The 22,061-nt window shown below is 34.1% G+C and overlaps 1 protein-coding gene across 2 annotated transcripts in view; it reads right to left on the bottom strand.

The window, feature by feature from the left end:
- The window catches only part of SPATA17 (spermatogenesis associated 17), a 129,559-nt gene that overhangs the window by 105,495 nt on the left and 2,003 nt on the right, over positions 1 to 22,061 (bottom strand). For both annotated transcript variants that reach the window (XM_072927582.1, XM_030269137.4), the window contains exons 2-5: positions 20,564 to 20,653; positions 18,371 to 18,452; positions 13,721 to 13,771; positions 8,080 to 8,183 (exon numbers count right to left, since the gene is read on the bottom strand). In XM_072927582.1, the coding sequence (XP_072783683.1) occupies positions 8,080 to 8,183; positions 13,721 to 13,771; positions 18,371 to 18,452; positions 20,564 to 20,653 (327 nt within the window). The remainder of the gene's footprint in view (positions 1 to 8,079; positions 8,184 to 13,720; positions 13,772 to 18,370; positions 18,453 to 20,563; positions 20,654 to 22,061) is intronic.

The raw sequence follows: 22,061 nt of genomic DNA, 5'->3' as shown, positions 1-22,061 counted from the left end.
TCCCATTTTTTCTCAATTTTGGACACTTTTCCTTTAAAACAAAACAAAAATGTCCTCATGAGATACTGTATACTGCTTTTCATCTCATGCAATTCTATGACATCTCATGGGACATAAGGTACACCAATATAAAGCAAAGAACTGTAAATTTCCACTGTAAAAAAATCTGAATGCCAAAGAAAGATCAATAAGCCTTCACATCCTCAGACAAAAACTAAATCACAAACTTGGAAAAAAGCAGTGCATAGTCACCACACTTCCAATAACAAAAACCACTGAGATGTGGATCATTTTAAAGGTCTTCACTGCTCTAGTTCCTATTTCTCTAACTCTGAGATAAATTGGAAATTATAAAGGGAGTCTAATCTCAAAAGCCTTTCACTGGGTAGAGCAGTGCCAAAGAACACTTTATTTTATTTGGCCTTCCTTAACATTCTGATATCCCTGAGTGTTTTGCTGAATTGTGAGTAATGCTACTTGTTTGATTAAGAGTTATGAAGTAAGGAAACAGTAAGTGGCAACTTTCTAGCAGCACTCGGACACAGGATCTTACACTATGATTAAAACAAATTAGTGTTAGATCAAATAGGCTATTGTGTGCCAACTAGGAAAAGCAACATTCATGTCTTTTGATTTTTTTGTTTCTTTGGAGATCTCAAAAATAAGCTACATTATAGCATGTTCTGGAAAATCCATATGTGTAAATTAAGTACTCACTAATGTGTACCTGCAGATATACTCATATATGAGCTGGAATACTTGGGTAGCATAGAGAAAAATTATTTATATAATTGTATATAAAGTACTCCCACAAATAAATGAAATATCCAATTTTCTAATGTAACACATAAATGAATGCGTTTAAATTTTACACTTCATTATTAAACTGAAAATAGCACAACAAAAAGAACCATCACCTTATTTTAATAACAATAGATCTGCTTAAGTGAGTTAAGTAAATGGCATATAATATTTGTCATACTTCTAATGACCTAAACAACTGAAGTGACTATGGCACATGAAAAATATTTATATACTTCTTCAAGAGTCTTTAATCTTCAAGTGGTAGAGCCCTTGCCTGATAACCTCATATAGCCTGTATATAGATGGCCTGTCATGTCTTTACAATTAGATAAACCAGAACTGCTATAATGTGATCAGTTACAACCTGAAAATTATATTTTGAAAATCAAGTTTATTAATATGTAATCTTTGGGTAATCATATTTATCCTCCTAATTTACACAATATTTATGATAGTCTACATGTCCTTGAAATAGCGAACAGGGACACTACACTATGAAAAAGTGGTCTAGCTGCTGGAGTTCATAAATTTTGTTCAGCTTTGGATGAGTTCAAAGAATTGCCATGTAAGAAAAGCCTTACAGAGGGAATTTATCTGATTATGGCAGTAATAATTACCCAGCTGTTTATTGCAGATAGAGAAATAATTCATGTAGGCAATAGGCCGTGGTGGCAATGACACTCCGCATTTAGTAAATATGCAAACTGTTCATTTCTAATTAACCAAGCTAGAGGATGCCCTTATTAAATGTATAAACTAAAAGTGCCTTCCTGACAAGTGATGAATTGTTACATTGCACAAACTCTTGCCACAGAATTACTGGAGTGAACTTGGGGCTTAACTTCATTAAGAGATCTTGTGGGATAGTTAAATGAGGATGGACAGCATAACAAGTCCTACCTGACAGTCAATGATATGTTAGAGCTTAATGAAACTGTACCTCTTCCCCTTTTCTACTTATTTTACAGTGAAGATCCTACTTCAGACAAAACAGAAGACTGTGAAGTCTGTCTCTATGAGACAGTTTAAAAGGCCATGATTAGTCAGTCTTTGTTGACAGAAAATGTTTTATGAGCTGTCAGTAATTCTAACAGACCTTTTACAAAATAAAAAATCTATCCAGACACTACAGCACCTTCAAACTTCACAGGTATGGAACTATTGTTATCCTGTAATACTGTGTTGTCACACCTGTTTTATTCTACCTTCATCAAAACTAATCATCTACACCATAGACTATTTGGTCCACTGAGTGTACACAGGGATCTCAGATTTCTTTCCACACATTCAGATTAAAAATAATTTTCTTTGGATACAAATGAAATAAAGTTTTGTGTTTAATCTGTTTATCCTAATGATGTGTTTAGTGCTATGCAAAAATACAAGAGAAAATACTGCCTTCATGTTATTGAAGACTTGTCTAAGCAGCTAGTTACGTTACTTACAGTATGAATGTTTACTGCAAAACTTCAACTACTTACAAAAAATTAGCTAAAACCTGGTAAAGGCTGCCTCCACTCCTTGCTCAAGAGAGACATGAACAGAATAAAGCTGACGAGGGATGTAAGCTGAATCTTTTTTGGAAATTCAGCTTTCTGTGTAAACATAATTGTTCCTACCTTAATCTCACTGTATTCAGAAAGTGTTTTCCCATGGAGTTAAAACAGGCCATTGACTGCTCTGTAACTTTAGACACTTCATTTCAATTTCATTACCAACTCCAAAAGCTCATTTTTTATAGCTTACGTATTCTAATAGCATCAGGTTTGTGGCTACAGAAGTACTTCAGGATGCTCAATAAATTACAATCTAAAGATTTCTAGAAATCTAGCACTTATGCCTAAAATCCTCTGGAAAAGGCATGGATGTCTTAAATTACGGGACCTACCACTCCAAATTAATATTTAAATATGAGAAAACATACTTGGCACTTGTCTCTATTTCCAAGGTTCACAGAGAAAGCTGACAGGGTAAGAGTATATCCAGAAAATTCAAATTACAGGTAAGTAGGTTAAAGAGCATAATGTATTTCCTCTCCATATCATTGAAGACAAGTAAAAAAAGTTGGGTTGAAGATAACATAGTTAATTAAACATCAAGTGAAAAACAACATTACAAAAATGAGGATTTTATTGTTGCAAGCACTCTAAAGAGCTGTCTGAAAGGCTTTGGCACTAATTGAAAATAGACTAAGGAATCAATTGCTTCTGCAGTCAATGATGAGGAACACTTTAATTGAATTATAAGACAATATATACATTCTTAAAAACCCTTTGACACTTGAGAAAATGGCCAGCACATGGACTTACCATTATCAAAAAGGAACTGGCAAGGTGGAGGCTGAGCAAGTTTTCCTCATATTACCGTGACAAAGAATGATTTATTTCAAGCCCACTCCATGGAAAATATCTTTGCCTCAAAAGTTTTAGGAAGCCAAGTACTTGCCATGTTTAATGAAAATACACTTCGGAAATGGTATAGTAATCTGGAATAAGATAGATAATCTTACTTCTTTCCATTCTGCATTCTCAGGCATATTTACAGAATAGCTAAACATCAGATTAGATAACCACCAACATGTAAGTACTCTTTCCTTTCACTCTTCATTAGGGTTATAAAAAAAATCAAGCTGCACAAATGATTTGTGAATACACATATTGCCAAAGAAGTGATTTTTATCACTTTGTATTATCTATTTCCCTGACATGTCTTGAAGACTTGGAGGTTTTAATGATGACTGTGAAACTAAATCTGCTAGATAGAACAACTAGCCAAATTTGAATTAAAGCCACACTCTCCACGGCCACTCACTACTAATGCCAACAATGGAAAGAAGAATTTGTTGTTGGTCCTGCAAGTGTGTGAAAGTCATGATTTATAAACTCAGCGATGTTTACGTAAACTATGATGCTTATTAAAGGTAGATTCAGGCCTTAGTTTGCTACCTCTAAGTCAGTGTTTATTCAGTAGCCAAGAAAGCTGAATTATCTGCCTTGATTATGTTAGAACCCCAATGCCAGTACTTTGCCACTGCTTTGTCAGTTTCCTGATACTGCTTTCTTTACCCAGTTCTGTGCCTAGGGAAAAATTTAAATGGTGCCATTCATCAGCAAATGGAGCAATACATCCCAAAATCTTATCTCTACTTGCACACCTGACATACAGCAAAGTTCCTCTACTATAGTTTAAAGGCCAGTGTGTAGATAACCTTAGGCAGAGAACTGCAAGTTAATCACACAGTTGGGCAACTGACATCATCCATAAATTCTTCAGATATAGTGGCACCAGCATGCTAATTTATGTGAACTGATGTCCATTTGCTTATCATGGACTGGAAACTGTTTCATGTAAAACAAAATTCTAATGCATCATATGGAGTTATAGCCAATGCTAATTGCTTTTGGCATATTTCCCCTTGTAACCATTTAGCCAGCTCTTAGAGATGGTAAATGCACCTTTAAGAATGTTTCAAAAGAAAGTATTTTCCCTTAAAATTAAATACATTAACTGCACTGAGAATAATGAAATTTACTTTCATGCATACATTTATAAATGAAACCATCCAACTAATCCATATTGAGATAGAATACAATACATATTGGTACTAAAGTAAAAATGGATGCTAGAGATGAGGATTTATTACTAAAATATAAATAACAAAATATAGTGAAGTAAATATTTAAGAACAAGGTTCTTACTTGCTTTATAAAGAACTTCCTATATCTTTTAGGCAAAAGAGAACTCAGGACTAATGAAATAATTTCATCACTACACTGAACTGGAGCTAAACTGTACAAATGTTAGGAAAAATCTGAGTATGTCCTTATGCAGACAGAGTTTAGGGTTCAAATTTGTTATTTTCCATCTCTGAAGGGATTCTTTCACACACTACATAACTCCTAGGGACACTACTGGGGACACCAGCAGCCACCAGACCTAGTGGCTCTGTAGCAGTGGAAAGTAATAGGAATGCTGGAGGAATTTAGCCAGTCTAGGAGCTAAAGCTGAGAGTTATCTTCAGTTTGTACCAAGGCAGTGCCTTAAGTCTGTTAAGTCTATCAGTGCCATAACCAGTCTGTTAAGTGAGTAGAAACTCACACATAATATGACTATTATTATTTAATTATATTTTAGGTCAATTTCTGTTAAATCAATTTCTGTTAAACTTAATTATATTCCTCTATGGCTTTAAACTGGGGCAGCTTCTATTAAGTTTACTTTCTCTTGGGGTTTTCACACTAAAGACAAATGATAATGGTCTGGCTACTAAATGAGGGCAGCTATTAAATAAGGACAGTTTGTATTGAAGCTGAATGGTAAAGATGTGGCTACAGGTTGAGAAAACCACTTAGAAGTGTCCTTTAATTAAAAAAAATGGGTAAAGGAGGAATGAGAAGAAAACAAACTTTGTTCAATAACTCTTTTAAGATACTCTTATAAGAAACTTAACAGAATGTCCAAAGTTTCATGAGAACTTCCTCTGAAGTTTCTCTTAGAAATGAGTGAGGGATGATTTGATATAGGCTCCTCCTGAATGAAAGAGGAGAAAATTAGGCACAAATCCTGGCTCTGGTGTCCAAAAGATAGAAAGACTTGCAATGTGTTTTTACACAGGCATTGACAAATAAAAATTCTGCCAGTGTTACTCTAGAATATATAAGACAGAGAATTGTACAGTGTAGTTTAACTCAGAATTACATCATAATTCTAGAAAGAACAAACTGCATACAAATTTTTGAAATTAAAAATATCTTTTTCTTTTTTGTGGGGGAGGTAGGGGCCGGTTTCATGTATTCATGTGCATTATTTAATCTTCCACGTTGTGTTGCTTCATAGTGTTCTAGAAATGTGAAATACTCAAAGGCAGTCTAATCTGAGTGCACAAGTGTATCAGTCTCTCTGCCCATCAACAAGTAAATTTGCATAATGTTGATGTTTTAATAAAACCCAGCCATTTCATAAATGCATTCCTTCTATTTCTGACAATTCCTTGTGTTTTTTACAGTGCACAGTTGCAATCATTTTTATATGCAAAAATGTTTATGAACAGTGAGGTTATACTTTTTCAGAGCCAATGTGATGGCTAATGAAAATATGACAAGAATATTTCCTCCACCTGGCTCAATATTCCACATAAGAAACACAGCGGCCCACCTTGGGGCCAAAGTAGTTGGCAGCAGCTTAGCCCAGTGACAGGAAAAATCTGTTTGGCTGAGGGCCTACACCTAATCCTCACTAAACATCTGTTAGATTTCATAAGAAGAATGTTGAAGGTGATATACATATTAGTTTTCAAATGTACCCCAGTAAAGGGATTACTGCAGTGATTCTTGATTGCACTTGGCAACTCATGTGTTTTAAAAACAGAAACAACAGTAAGATCCATTTGTCCAAATTAGCTCAACAATTAATTTTTAACTTTCTAAAACTGAAAAGACACTTTTTTTTTCACCTGAAAGACACATATTTCTGTGAACTCTGGAATACAGAACTCAAATTAGCAAAATATCAATATATCATTTGCCAGATAAGAGCTCACACAGACCAACTTTAACACATTTTGATGTACTTGAATTCATACTGCTCATGTTGCATCTTAAAGAGCACAAAAGTGTTTCTTGGTTAAAATATCTATGCAGTGCATAGGCTTTATAGTTTTAATGGTTTTTAACCTAAAATAAATACTAGGGAATTTGATCAATATGTCAAAGAACTGAAAACCAAATATTTTTGTAGTCTTCCAAAGTTAGGTATACCCAGAAGAGATCTATAGTGGATGTGGGAAAATAAAATACAAAGCTCCAGCCAATCCATGTTCACAGTGCAGGAGGAATACCACTTGCTATCTTGTTTTTGTTGGCACACATCAAAGGTCAATCTAAGCAACAAGTTACAAGCCATGGTCTAGGTTTAGGCAGGGAATGGAAAAGAGTAATAGAAAAATTATGAGCAGAGAAGCAGGTTCTGTTTCTGCAATTCATGTAGTATGGATTTTAAACCAGAGAGGTCACGGCTTCACTTATTTTCCAAGATTTAGTCTAGTCATCCTAGAATTCTACCTTTTCAAGAAGAGAGAATATTTCAGGGATCAAGATAGCATTGAAGCTATAATAGAATGTTTAAGTCTGGTTTTGCTGAGTTGTGACCTAAATTTCCGCATAGAATACACTTAAATGAATAATAATGAGAGATCAGAGGTAGGTGATTATCAGTATGGTTCATTATAGGTAACAATGTAATGCACAAGAAATAATGTTATAACCAAGAGGATGTAGCACCAGCTGTACCGTGGAAGAATAATATCATTAAAAACCAGCATACAAAGAAGTTGGATAATCCTGGATTTTTTCATATATAACATGCATATGCTGCTTTATGTAACAGTCTTTGCCATGTGATTTAGACAAGATTTCTAGAAACACTGGTTTACTAGACTCCCTTATATTTCTGTACTTGAGATTTGTCTCAGACATTCTGAATGGCAAATACTGCATGGATTTTGTCCAACAGCTTTCATTTACACTAAGAGAGTAATGATCATGGTCACCCAGCATTTCATATGTTTGTTTCCACTGTTGTCTGAGTAATGGTCATGGATCAGGATATCAAATCCACTAGAGGGAAATAATTACCTCTATCTTAGGGAGGTTTCAGCTTAAGTACCAGTTTCAGCTTAAGTAAAATGGATGGATAGGAGAAATAGAGTAAGAACATAGAGTAAGAACAGTTCTAGACAGAAATCTGACAGGCTATTGGTTCTCTTCTGTAACTATGAAAAGAATCTGCTTTACTGTATCCACACCAGTTTCTTTCCCAATTAATATTCATAGTATGGCTCATGCATGAAACTTAAATCCAATTCTGCCCTTGCGTTCATTTTCAATAATCCATATTAAAAAAACAAATTATAAAAATAAAATTTTGGTTAGCTTGTGTATACTGGGGGAAAAAATCTAGTTAAACAAACCCTATTTAGGGCATAATAACCTACAAGTTCTGAGCATAGGTGAAAAATCCATTTTTCTTAAACTAGTACAAACTCAGAGCACACCTAATGAATTCAAAGAAATTATTCAGAATTCACAACAGTATAAATGAAAACAGAATGTGGTGCAATATGAATAGGCACAGGATAAAGAGAATGATGACTGATATATATATTTGATAATGGAGGGGAACCTACACTCAAAGAAATAGTTTAATTAGTGCCACAAACTTTCTACAAATAAAAGAAGAGCAAATGAATGCTTTAGCACATATAGCTTTTCTCTTTACCTGACAAACTCATTATTCATAGAAACAGCTTTCAGGTATTTCTTCAGCGCATAAAAATTATGGATATACTTCCGAACGTAATAGCCTCGCCATGTTTTCTGGATCTGGAGGAAATAAATACTTGCTTAGTATATTTCAAATCAAAAGTTTGCATGCATATCAAATATGTGTACTAGATCCCAAGTACCTCTTTCCTTAAAAGTGATAGCAAGTAGAAGCACTGGTAAGTTTCAATGAAGAAATTAGTGAAGGTTGTAACATATTGTAGCACTGAGTCACCACCTCCCCAACATCTCCTGCTACACTTTCACCTTTGTGCTCTGTAAAGGTGTAAAGTGAACAAAAGGCTTCCCTGAAAATCAATGAATCAGACTTTCTGGAAAGTACATTTATAAATTGTACTCCTTTCATCTCCAATGTAAAATGATTCATGTCTATTTGTTCCACATTAGCTTCATTCTTCTCAAGAAAAACTATTCTCTTGCATAACAGACAAAGCCTAACCTAGAGAAGAAAAGCTCTTTATCTGTAGCTAGTTATAAATTTTTATTATTAATAGAAATTAGGTAGCATCCTCCAACGAAAAGCATTAATATTTTGGTGCATTTTGAAAAGCATCATTTGGGAAAAAAAAAAAAAAAAGGGTAGGAAAAAAAGTCTACTCAACTTTCCACAAGAACTGATTTAACAAATGTGTTGAAACCTTATCTGAAACTTGAAAATTCTAATAATGATATTTCTGAAATAATTACCTGTTTATCAACTATTTGCTTTTTGGCATGGCAAAGTAAGCATTAAGAATGCCAAATTAAGCATTGGAATGGGCTGCCCCGGGAAGTGGTGGAGCCACCATCCCTGAAAGAGTGAAAAACAAATTAACATGGTACCTAGTGCCATGGTCTAATTGACAAGACAGTGATCAGTCAAAGGTTGTACTCAATGACTTTAGAGGCCTTTCCGAACCTAGATGATTCTGTAATTAGATAAAAAGCTATCAGGACTGCCATTTGATGAGTCATACTGAGGGCTGCTCTTACTCCTGATTTTCCTTGCCATAAGAGGTCAGTGTACTCTGGATGTCTACATCTGATAAACAGAGTAACCATCTTTTCCTCTCTTCTCAGGGTCTAGCTCCTCCATATTTAAATTCTTTCATCCTTGAACTTATTGTTAATTTTCCTGCAAAATATTCTTTATTTCCTTCATTGCATTTTGTCTCCTTTTTTTCTCAATATTTTTTTACTTTAATCTCACAATTTCTATCTCCTAGTCTCTAGCTGCTTTATTTGCTTCAACATCCATCTCTTTGACCTTTATAGCTTTGAAATCTTAAAAGACATTACAGCTGAAAGGCAGAACCTAAAAAGCAAAAACTTGGAGGTTTTACTATCCAGAAGCAACTCCCCTTATCTAAATGCACAGAAAAGTAAAATGCTGCTATGTACTAAGAGCTCTCCTTTTCCTGTGGGCACCTAGCTACCAGACTTTTCAGTGTATCTATAAGGAAGTTTTTTTTCTTTACATCAACCTTTCTCTTTCCAGAACCAAGGAATGACTTTTTAAGTGGAGTGAAACCCATGTGGTTGTGCTATTTCCCTTTTTTTCCCAGCCTACCTCTTTCTAAATAAGCAACTTTTTTAAAAAAAAGGAATTGAAAAGAATGTCGTGGCTTTTGTGTTTGATTCAGGAAGAAGGCAAATTTTAAAAAGCTGCCAAATGCCCAGATTATCAGTAACAACTGCACTCAGTAATTTCAGATTCTTTATGATCAAGTCTTGGGAGTGCTCTTCAGTAACAGGCAAAACTCACTCTATTCCTACCAGTTCCAGTGCAGTCCAATTCTGTACCACTGTGACAACTGACAAAAGTATAAAATTTTTCCACCTCCAGACTTTTACTGGAGCCATCTAAAATGACACCAAGGCAGGGCTGAATATTTCATACTTTGGCACCATTTTGCATTCACACACCCCCAAACACTATTCTTCAAAGTAAAAATCAACATTTGGCCTCCACTGATGGCGCCTTGGGGTACAGTTATAATTATCCTTTTACGCAAGATTTAACAAGAGAATAAGAATCACAGAAAAGCACTCAGCAATTCTTTGAGGAATGTGTTAGTTATTAAGAATAAGAAGATAGTAACTTCCAGTTTTGATATATTCTTCTATTTCCCCTTTGTGCATCAGCATGGATTTTTGTCCCTTCCCAAATAAGCCTTGAACAAATTTCAAAAATTGTATTTTTCTACCTATATGTTGTTATTTGTTTGTGATTGTGATTGTTTTTGTTTGGTTTTTGGGGTTTTTTTCTGGTTTTGCTTTTTTTCTTGTTTTTTGTTTATTGTTGTTTTGTTTTGCTTTGCTTTGTTTTGGTTTTGGTTTTTTTTTATTTTTTTAATTTTGGTCTTAGTTTTGGTTTTGTTTTAGTTTTTTGTTGTTTTTTTAATGAAAGGGATTTGGACCTCTACATATTGTTATAATATGAACAAATAAGAGTTCTGGGAACAAGAAAGGTTCTAGACATGCTGCTTTGCACAAGGTGATAGTAAATTTCATATTCTTTGCAACACTATCTTCTCATACAGAAGCTTATTGGGTTAAAAAGGAATACAGAAAGAGCAGAGAATGAGTATGTCTTCAGAGATCTGGGATTAAGAAAAATCCTTTGCATGTGAATAAGGATCTTAGCTTTGTTTTTCTGTTTGGCTTCAAAATTTCTCAACAAGAGCAACTTGGCTCCCATATAGCTATGTGCTCATTAATGCAGGATTATGGTCCCTTTGAAACTCTTTCTGACAGTCTTCACCTCACAGTTATAAATGCAGAATTGGATATTTCTGAGTTAAAGGATCAAAACTCAAACTGAAAGACAAAAGGCTCAAATAGTACCAAGCCATAATTACCTCCAATGGGCTCAGTGTACCAATTAAATGCTGCATTCTACCTTTTTTTACAGCGCTTTCTGTTCAGAATGAACTCACTGATTTCAACTGAATGAAACCTAAGTAAGAAAAACTGCTTAGAGTCTCAGATTATTTTATGCCTGATTTCTGTTTCCCTAATAGTGTATGTCAGATATCCCAAAACTGAAGATTAATCTCTTTAGGAAAGACCATTTTATAAAAAGCTTCTGATGATGCTCATATTTTCAACATAAAAGGTCTAAATATTTCCTTTTATAAAGAAGTACAATGTTATGACTGCATTTCTTTTAATTCCAAGGTGAATGCTTAAAAAATTCTTGAAAAAGAAGAGACAAGTGTGTGTATGCCCTTCAAAGTAATTAGCAAGTTTCAACAGTGATTGGTACAAAACAATTATTGTCATTGATCAGCACTGAACAGATAATTTTAAACAAAGTCATTGTGTGCTCAGCAGATTACAGCTTGTTAACGGGCAAGTTCTAAATGACCTCTTAAGCTAGTCAAATCAATGATGCATATTCCTCATTAAGTAACATCAAAATGTAAGTGGTCTTATAAATAATGTTTATTTTAAGCACTAAAACAAATGGCAAAACCTTGATATATCAAAAGCCATCTGCTCGTGGATTTTTTTTTTTTTTTGCCATAGGATTACTTTTGTTGCTGAAAATTTACAGGAAAAAAATATTAAATCTTCAATCTCTTCAATCTTTTAAGAGACAGAATCATATTTGCCTCGAAACTGAAACTGGTTCAAACAAGATCAATGATTTAATTTTAAAAGGTAAAACTGATAGCTCTGATTACAACCAAATTCAACCCAGAAGGACAATATATGTAGACTGACTTCAAAACTATGAGCCTGTGTATGCCCTCGATACTTCAAATGCCAAAACTGAAACTCCCTTTCTAAAGAGTGGCTATAAACTGAAATAAATAGTTAATAATACCATGAGGCAAAACAAAGTGGTTAAATAGAAAAACATATACAGGTATTGCTATATTTTTAGAACACAATCACGAATCAAGCTCATGATGAGTGAATAAAAGGAACTGTTGGCTTAAGAAGCCTGAAGTTTGAGCACACATGATCTGTGCAGAAACTCAACAGGCCTGATTTGCTATTGGACCTTGGTTACTCTTTCAAGAAACACAGGAGAAAAAAAATCTGAAAAGCATTCAGTGCTTCAGACTGGTAGCATTCAAAGTCTGCTCTGCAGATACGGCTGCACAAGATTTAGACAGAGGAGACTCTGATTCTGACATTTGCAACTAAATAAAGATCTGTTCTATTGTTTTCTACTGATTTAAATTTCCATTAAAGAAAAGGACATGACTGAAAAAATGGTACTTTGAAGATTTATATCACCTAATGATTCAACATTATATTTCCATTACAAATGAATGAGAACACATTCAATTTCTTTTAAAAATGAAAGACCAAATGCAAAACTCCATTTGACTAGAATACATAATCACCTCTGAAATTTGGTCTTCAAATATATTCTGGAAGTACAGAGGCAACTTGTAAGAGCTGGCTTACAATTTATGTTTTCTCACTCATCTCAGCTGCATGGGTAAGTAGCATTTATCCACTGCAGAATACTTTCAAACTTGCTAAGTAAGGAATGAACTATAACGACAACAAAAAGGTCCATTTGTGAGGTATTAAACTGCTATTAAACACTTACAGTTCTTTAACACGCACCAAATGTAAGATTCTACTTTGTGCCTTTGAGAGAACTAGAACTAAGCAAAACACCTGATGAGTACAGGTCTCTTGACTCTGAGTCAATCTGGACTCAGAAAGGCCACAAAATTAAAATCCATTCTAAAAATCTTCTTACTCTACACGAGTTTCTCTGCATTAATCCCTGGGTTAATCTCCATTGTCACCATATTCCTACATTTGGTAGAATTCAAAATGTAAAGTGCCTGGCATAAAAAGATACAGACTTCTAAAATAAAGCAGGTTTATATCACAAAATGAAAGAAATAAGTAACATTAAAAGACTTAATCCCAAAAATTATTTTATGTTTTCCCCATATTTGTTTTACATATTTGTTCAAGTGCAGTTTCAAAGTTCAAGAAAAAAAAGCTAATTTCTAGTTAAATATGTTTTGCAGTTTCACTCACAACAAACTTCATTTGCTGTGGATTCAATGAAGTTCAAAGTCTGTTTATGCACTCCTTCAACTAGTAAAATTTACTCTTAATATCATTAGTGAGATCAGTTCAGTTCTACCTCTGTGTTTAAGCAATGAAATTGTCCTGTGCTCTCTAACTGTTGAGACTCAATACAGCAAATACCATACACTAACAAGAGAAAAAGCACAGCCACATCAACAAGCTTATCAGCCCTATATTTTGTCAGAATTGCAAATATATGTCTACTTTTGTAGAACAAATGTTCTTACATTTGTAAGAACACTGGCAGATAGAATGTTTGGGGGTTTTATCAGTATCATACATTATAAGATCCAATGGGCATTTAAATGGGGAAAGACACATTCAGGTACCACAAATTCAGCTACAGTTTTCAAATACAACCCTGACTCCTCAGTGAAACTTTAATTTTTAACTATGTAGTATTTCCTGCTGTTGCCATCAGCATATCAATCAAGTGTGTATTATTCTGCTTTGCTCATTTTATTAAAAGCAAATTCGGAGCACAATTGACTTTTCATTTGTTTAACAAGTGAAGAAATATTTACCCTGACAGCCATTTCATTGTAGAATTTCAGCTTCTTAATAAAATATGCTCTCTGTGAATCAAAAAAAAAGAAAAAAGATGGCACATATTTCAGTTACACAAAGACAGTCCTGCTATTTTTACATATAAAAGATAAGAATCTTTATACATAATACATAATAAGAGTTCTAAGCTTAGAGAGAATAAAATCAAACTTTGTATTGAAGAGATAGGCTTCCTAATACATAATGCAGGCTTAACCAGAAAAATCTATGGTAGTCAAACTAGGAGCTAATGGAGATATATGATCATAAAATGCTCTCCGCTGAGTTTGATAATCAATGGTGCTCTACTGAGAGTAGAATAACAAAGCAGAAATATTCACAAGTGCTGGTGACATGTAGTATTGTATGATTTATTCACTGGGGTTCTTTTAGCCAAAACTCACAGAAACATAAAAGGAATTCATATTTCAAGATGTCTGGTTTAATGAAAAATTCAGAGAAATGCTGTCTTCAGTCGAAATCGTTCAAGGATACGGATGCAGTGATGGAGCAAAATTGTGCCTTCCAACCATCTGTACTAAATGTTATGTACTTAGCTGCCTCCCGAGTAATCGCTGGGAATTTTGTTTCATTTAATATGCATTTTAACATCATAAAATCATAAATACAATGATACCATGTTACAGTGAATCCCCTGATATAGAAAACATTTCCTGAAGTCCTGGTTTCCTTCCAATAAAGTAGAATTCCTCTCATAGTGAACGAATCCCCTATTATACTAAGCAATCACTTGGCAGCATAGGTTATTTTAATGGATACATCACTTTAAACTAAGCTTTCACATCTGTTCTGCCCTCTAATTACAAATGCAAAATGAACATAATTCACAATTGTATCATAAAAAGTAAAATATAAGTACTTTGAATGCAAGAGTATGTCCTTTATTTAGCACAACATGCAGCTTTTATGTGTTTCTCATGTTTTAGACACAAATCAAAGGCAAAAGTGCTTTCCCCTGATATAGTGATTTTCTCCCCCATGGCAAACAGGAATTCACTATAAAAGGGTTTCACTGTAATTAGTGTTATTTGAATTGCCTAGTCTGATCCAAAGCAAATTGTCTGTGGAGAGCAGCAGGACTGGATTATTTATCAACAGTCTGGGCAATTAAGAAACAGTTGGCTGCAATATGTTATTTACAAATGAACACAATGATGCTACTTCATTTTAAATTCTCTTTCTTCATTACATTAAGCAAGGCATAATTCCTGGAGTTTAATTAAGGTGCATTTTAAATGCTCACTTTAATATCATACCAATCTACTAATAATGGAAACAGTACAAAATATATTTCTTATATGAAAGAAAATTGCAGAATTGTTAAAGTTCAAAGAAGTTTCACGCATATGTGTGGATGTGCATACATACACAGATATATACATGTATATATTCAAGGGAAAATCTACCCCAAATGTACAAATTAGAAAGAATAATGGACTGTCTCTCTCCCCTTTATTCTCCATAAGTATTTACTGAGTGATAGTAACTGTCGATAGCTAATAATGGATTGAAATTATGGTTGCCTGACTTAAGCATCTATCTAAACTGCTTGATTAAATTGATACAATTTTGGGTTGCAGCTCATTTTGGAAGTGAACATAAGAGTTACCACACCACAAAATAGATAAAATACATTTTAATGGAAGCTTAAAATGTTCCTAAGCTTAAAAAGATTAATCAGATTTCTGTCCATCAGTGATTAAACTAAACAATTTTCCACCTTTTTGTTTATTCTTCTCATATTTTAAAGCTGTGAGCACTTAGGTTTGAATGCATCCCATTTCCTTGAGGAACATAAATTAGAGACCTTACATCATTAGTGCTCTTTATATCATCCATACTGAGAGACAATGTGGGACCACTTTGACTCTGAGCTTGGCCAAGTATTGAATAACTCTGCCACTCAATGGCAACTAAGGTCTGATCTTGCACACCCCACTATGGTGTGAGGGGGTGGTGCCAAACTACATAACATAAAATATTCACTTTTCACAACTGCATCTCCTTCCAAAGGAAACTGAAAATATGGCCATGACGCATACCAGCTTCATACAATAATGAAATATTACAATTCCCCTTGCTTTAGCAAATGATTCCTTGGCTTTGACAAAATAATAATAAAGAAACAATGATCCACAGTTTGTTCCATGTTCTGGTGTTTGCCTGATTCTAATATTCATACCTTCCTGCAGGTCATGCAAACTTTCAGAATCCAACATAACCAATGTAACCAAGTTATTAAGAAAACTGTAGGAGAGCAGTTCTTAATTTTAGCTTAAGATAAATAAGAAAACAAAGCTTTATATCAAACCACCTATATTTAGAATAGAAAAGCACATAACTTTAATCATATAAATGCCATCAATAGCTGTTAGGTTTTTTAGGTTTTTTTACAAAATATATATCTTAACAATCAAAAAAGAGGCTCTAGAGGAGAAGCAAATGAAATACTAGTGGTGATGCACATATGGACAGCCAATCTGATGAGCCTCAGCCTTTGTTATTTTCCGCATCAGTACCATTCACATTTCACAATTTTGAATATAATCATTAAAATGATTTATTATCAAGCAATCGTGGGTATTTTGTGCATATGCTTTGCCTTGTTTGCTGGCAGCAGATACCAATCCAATCATTATCAGCAGACAAATTTTAAAGTGACCAGTGTATTAAGGAACTATCATACCAAATGCATCATTGTGCTTCATAGTCAGGAATCATTACAACAGTTATTAGCAAGAGTTCTTTACAAACATTTCCTGATCCTTTAACTTGAAAGTTATGTTAAGCTGCTGAGATTTTGCTCTTTGCATATTCCAAGTTCAACCATTAATTGAGTAAAGATAGTAAAACAACAAATATAAGGTATTAACTCATACTTTATATTTAAAGACCACCCCAGAACACACTGAATACATCAGTCCAAAGGGAGTAGAATGTAGCCTTTTTATCCCATACTTGTGTGGTACTCAGATTGGCTTCCAAGCAAGCTGTTCTATTTAGTCTTCTCCAACCAAAGAGAAAGATCATTTCCTGTGCTGATTGCTGTAAAATTTGTAAGCTTTCTAATGAGATTCTCTTCCTCTAGAGCTCTGGCTAGCACTGGATAAGTACTGGAATCCAGAAACTGGATAAATTCATCGTCTGATTTAGAATGTGTGTATTAAGTTGCAGAATTTTTTGTCCTACATTATTCCACAAAATTCAGATTTGGCAAGTTTTTCAGTTATGTCTACTTGAAGAACTAAATATGCACAAGGCTTTATTGATTAAAGACCTTTTTATTTTACTTTTTAGAATTATATTAAAGAACAGAAAGCTGAGGGGAGTTTATGATGTTAGTTCTCTTGGGTTTGTGATTACAGGCAAATCTGTTTGATCGTGTTGATTTCTTCCTTCCCTTGTCTCAGTGACTGCAGAAATCTTTTCTTTTCATTAACAAATTTTAAAATACATTATCACGTCTCTCTTCTACAGAAGCTTTCCTAGATTAAACAAGCCTTCCTTAAACTCAGGAATAATATTCAGCTGAAGTCCTACTTTTTTCAAAACAGAACCCAATACAACCATACAGCTATCTGCTCTGTAGTCAATAATTACTTTTAGAAGATGAGTGAAAACCACTGACTGAAGGGATGGCTCATCATTTATTAGTTAAACCAGTTAGTAAGTTGGAAGAGAGAAAATCTTTACATAGATTACGGATAGACTTAGGGAAAAAATAAATAATCTTTCAGGTACACAAGGCCTAATACTCGAGATCACAGTTTAGTAGGGAGTATAAACTTTGGTGGGTAACATATGGTTTATTTTAGATCTTTTGTTACTTCTTGAATTGTCCGTTTTGACTTAAAAACAGCAATTTAACAAAATTAATCAAGAATGACTAACAAGTTTAACACTATTGTAAAACATTAACATAAATTGATAAATTAGTGAAGTAAATCACATATTTTAAGTTAATTTATTTTCTTCTTAGTCCCCTAAATCTTTTAGCAGAGGTTTTCGCTTCTGTACTATCACAAGCTTTTGCTCTCTTCAGGTCCATCACAGGAATTAGATTGACTATGATCTGCTGTGCGCCTTAAGGCAAAACCTCAAATATTTCAAGGTTCATTAAATAAGAAATTTAAACCACTAAAACATAAAATAGCAATTGGCTTATTTTATTTTCAAAATTAAAAGTTCTTCCAGGAAAAAAAAAAACCCACAAAAAAAACCCCCGAACAACAAAACTAAATCAAAAACAAAAACAAAAAAAAACAAAAAAAAAAAAAAAAAGCAAAACCAAAAAAAAGCAACATCTTCTAAAGCTCCAATCCTGCGATTAGCATCATGTGGGCAGACTTCTGCATGAGTAGATCTCATTGCTGGTTTGGGGACCAATACTCCAGAGCTGCAAACACTTAAACACTGACTTAACTTGACTGTTAAAAGTAGACTTGCTGAAATTAATGGTGCTTTTCATTACAGTAAAGTTAAGAGTGTGTCTGTGTGTATAAAGGACGGTGTTTCAGTTTTTAATTTAATAATCAGTGAATGAATTATTCATACATATCCTACAAATAACCAATAACCAAATAAAATTTTAAAAAGTACTTTTCTACCTCCACTATTTCTCTGAAGTGTTTTCTTCTTAGATAACCTCTCCACCACTTCTGTATCAAAATCACCATTTTGGTCAGATGTCTAAAATGAAACATATTAACAAAGTAATTCATTTTTCATACTTCAGATCTATTAATTTTTCATAATAATAAAAATAACATACAGTGTATTATGCTTCATAGAAATGACCACTATAATCATACTTTATACATATACATGTATATATATACATATATACATATGCACACTCAGAGACCATTATATACATATATTTATTCATACACACATACTTTTGTTTTTGGAAAGCATAGGTTACTGCAAGCTTACCTGTATATTATTTAAAAAGTTTAATGAAAAAGTCTTGCCAATTTAATTTGCATAATAAATTCTTTTATTCAGGATTTTTTTCTCATGCAACATTTTCACAGCTATACTGTTCTTAACTATTTGACAAAACCTACTGACACTTGAATTTTTAGATACTTTTTTCACTTTTAGACACCTTTCTGCTTTATAAAATTACACCTAGCTTAATTGTGAATATTTACTTTGTCCTTAATTAATTTACTTATATATTGATACATGTGTTGCTACAAAAAATTTCCTAATTGATGGCACATAAAGTTTTGCAAAAAATGATCAAATTATTACTTTGAGAAATAGAAAAAGCTGTACAGGTGATCATTCATACCACCTAACTATGGACATCAAACTTATAAGCCTTGCACTCCACTCAGTGAAGGCAGTCTTTGGGTAATTCAGAGCACTGAGAATTGGCTACATTGAGCCTGCTGTCCTAAGTAAGCCAGAGACAATCACAGAATTATAGAAGCAATCAAGGTGGGAAGAAACTTTGAAGATGATGCAGTCCAACTGTCCATCCAGCAACACCATAATCACCCCTAAATCTTATTGCCGAGCACCACATCCAGACACATCTTGAACTTCAGAAGATGGGGACTCCACCATCTTCCCAGAAAATCATTCCAATGTCTAATAATTCTTTTATTGATTTTTTCTTTCTAATATCTCATCAGAACCTCCTCTGGTGCAGCTCAAGTACATTTCTTCTAAGAGCACATAATGATTGCAGCCTATCTTCTTATGAGGGAAATATTGGCCATTAAGTAGTAAATGTTATTTAAGCTAATCATTCTTTAGGTTTCATACAGTAGGTCTGGATGATGTACAATTACTTGCAACAGGCAAGAGGTCAAACTAGAAGTTGCAACAATCCCTCTCCCTCAACCACCCTGTTTTATGAAGATACAAAAAGTTTGAGCAGAAGGGTTTGGCCAGTTGGCCTTATGACATAAAAAAATTGAAGAGGGTTTTCTGGGAGAACGGACCAACCATAGTTTCCAGGAAATTTGTAACATTGTTATAAAATCATAGAATCAATAAGGTTGGAAACTACCTCCAAGATCAAGCCCAGTGTTGATAGAGCATTTCCCAGAACAAAGCTGGTGAAGGGCCTTGAAGGGGGAGCCACATGAGGAGTAGCTCAGGTCACTTGGTCTGTTCAGCCTAAAGGAGACTGAGGAGAAACTTCAGGGCAGTCTACACCTTCCTCCCAAGGGGAAGCAGAGAGGCAGGCACTGATTTCTCCCTGGTGACCAGTGACAAGGCCTGAGGGAGTGGGCTGAAGCTCTATTGGGAAGATTTATGTTGGATATTAGAAAGAGTTTTTCACTCAGAGAGTGGTTGAGCACTGGGGCAGGCTTCCCAGAGAAGTGGTCACAGCCCAAGCCAGCCAGAGTCCAAGAAGCATTTGGACATGTGGTGTGACTCTCAGGATTGTCCTGAGCAGGGCTAGGTCTTGGACTTTGAAGATACTTGTGGGACCTTGCAACTCAGGATATTCTATGATTCTATATGAAAAGTCCCTGAAACAGCATATCCAAGGGATATCTAGTTATTTCTTTTTCTCCCAGTCATAACAAGATTTCTTAAACAATACTGCATATTTATTCTGAAGATAATTTCCATTATTTCTAGCATCATGCCTTTTTAATTGTATACAGTTCTGAAAATCAAAAATTGTTATTTCTTACAATGCCACAGCATATATTTAATTGCCTTTTTTTTTTTCCAAAAATGCTCAAATTTTATTAAAATCAAGTAATACCATGAGAAATTTTGAGGAAAAATTCAATGCTGAAACAAGGATTAAGAGAGGCTTAATATACTACCTCAGACAGACTTGTACTCTGCATGCTCGAAACCAGCGCTGGATCTTGACAGCAGCTTTGTATTTTCTTTTTCTGTCTTCATCTATAGCTCTGAAAAAATATAAAAGTAGTAATATTTCTCAGCATGTTCATGTAGAACCAAAGCAAAAATAGTACTCTAAATATGTTTTATTGTTGCAGTTTTGGATCCTTTTCACCAGGTTTTTCACTTTTAATTATACGTAATTCAGTGGTAGTACAAAAAAATTTAATTTACATTAGTTGCACAATATGAAGGTAACAAAGAATATTGCAGCTTGTAGAGGATGTAAGTTTTGGGAGTGGGTATTTCTTATTCCCATACAATACTTAGATATATGTCAGCATGTCACATGGACTTCTTCCATGAAGGTAAAATATGTGGATAATGCTTTAATGATAATTAGGCCTGAGTAATAACAAAAATAACATAACCGTATAAAACTGTGAATCTACAGTGTTTGTGACAAAGCTAAAAGTCATGTAAGGAAGACCATGAAACTAAAAGAGATTAAAGAAACATGTTGTTAGTCTGAAGGAGACTTTTCATAGAACTGAGGGAGAAATCATTACCATTATGAGTTTCAATGTTGAGGGGTAAAACTCACCTATGAGATCACCTCTAGCTTTCATTCTTCTTTTGTTTGTTTCAAAATGTCAGTAATTGACAAGTTTTTGAACTTAAAATTAAATTTTAATTTTCATTGATTTTTATTCTTTCCCATTTTTATTAGGACCATAGTCACCAAATTCTTTGTTACACCTGACAAAAAATAACGCTCAGGTTACTATTAGTTCACTTTCTTAATTAGCTCTCCTAACAAAGTTTCATGTCAACATTAATTGCCTCAGTAAATACTAACCAGATTATCGTTTATCTGATAAATTAGGATTATCCTCATTATAGGTCTGAAAATGAAATGAATTGCAGATTTACTACCAGAGATCAAGAAACATTAGCTCCACTCATTTTATATCATCTGGTGCAGCATGTGATCTCAAATCACATTAAATAGGCACAAAATTTCAGTGTCTGATGTGCATGAGACATTCTCAGTGCTTGAAAACTCTGGAAAACAAGCTTTTTTGTTTAAAAATGAACAGTTTTCAAAACTGGCTAGAGAGTTTTCTTGTTCCTTTCCTGTGCAGATTCCTAGTCTTCAACAGGAACCAGACACCTCCAGAAAACATTTCCTTAGAGGAAAATTATTTTGATCAGAAGGATCAGATTTTATTGAAGCAAACTAAAACCAGACTTGTTTTTCTCACAGGATAGTTCCACAAACACTTCCAGCTGCCCTTGCCAGCAGAAGTGTTTTGAGGTGTAAGCTTCTCAAGCAGATACCTGCCCTTTTGATCAGATTACACAGTTGTCATACTGCTTGAATTAAGCTCTTGAGAGTCACAGATACTTCACAAAGGCTGTACTGAAAGTTAAAAAGGCCTACTCAAGCACCTAACATACAGATACTACAGTAAA

Source organism: Taeniopygia guttata, chromosome 3 (genome assembly GCF_048771995.1).
Source record: "Taeniopygia guttata chromosome 3, bTaeGut7.mat, whole genome shotgun sequence".
Lineage (NCBI taxonomy): Eukaryota > Metazoa > Chordata > Aves > Passeriformes > Estrildidae > Taeniopygia > Taeniopygia guttata.
The sequence above is the reverse complement of the archived record's forward strand: the minus strand, read 5'-3'. Positions and strand labels throughout refer to the sequence as shown.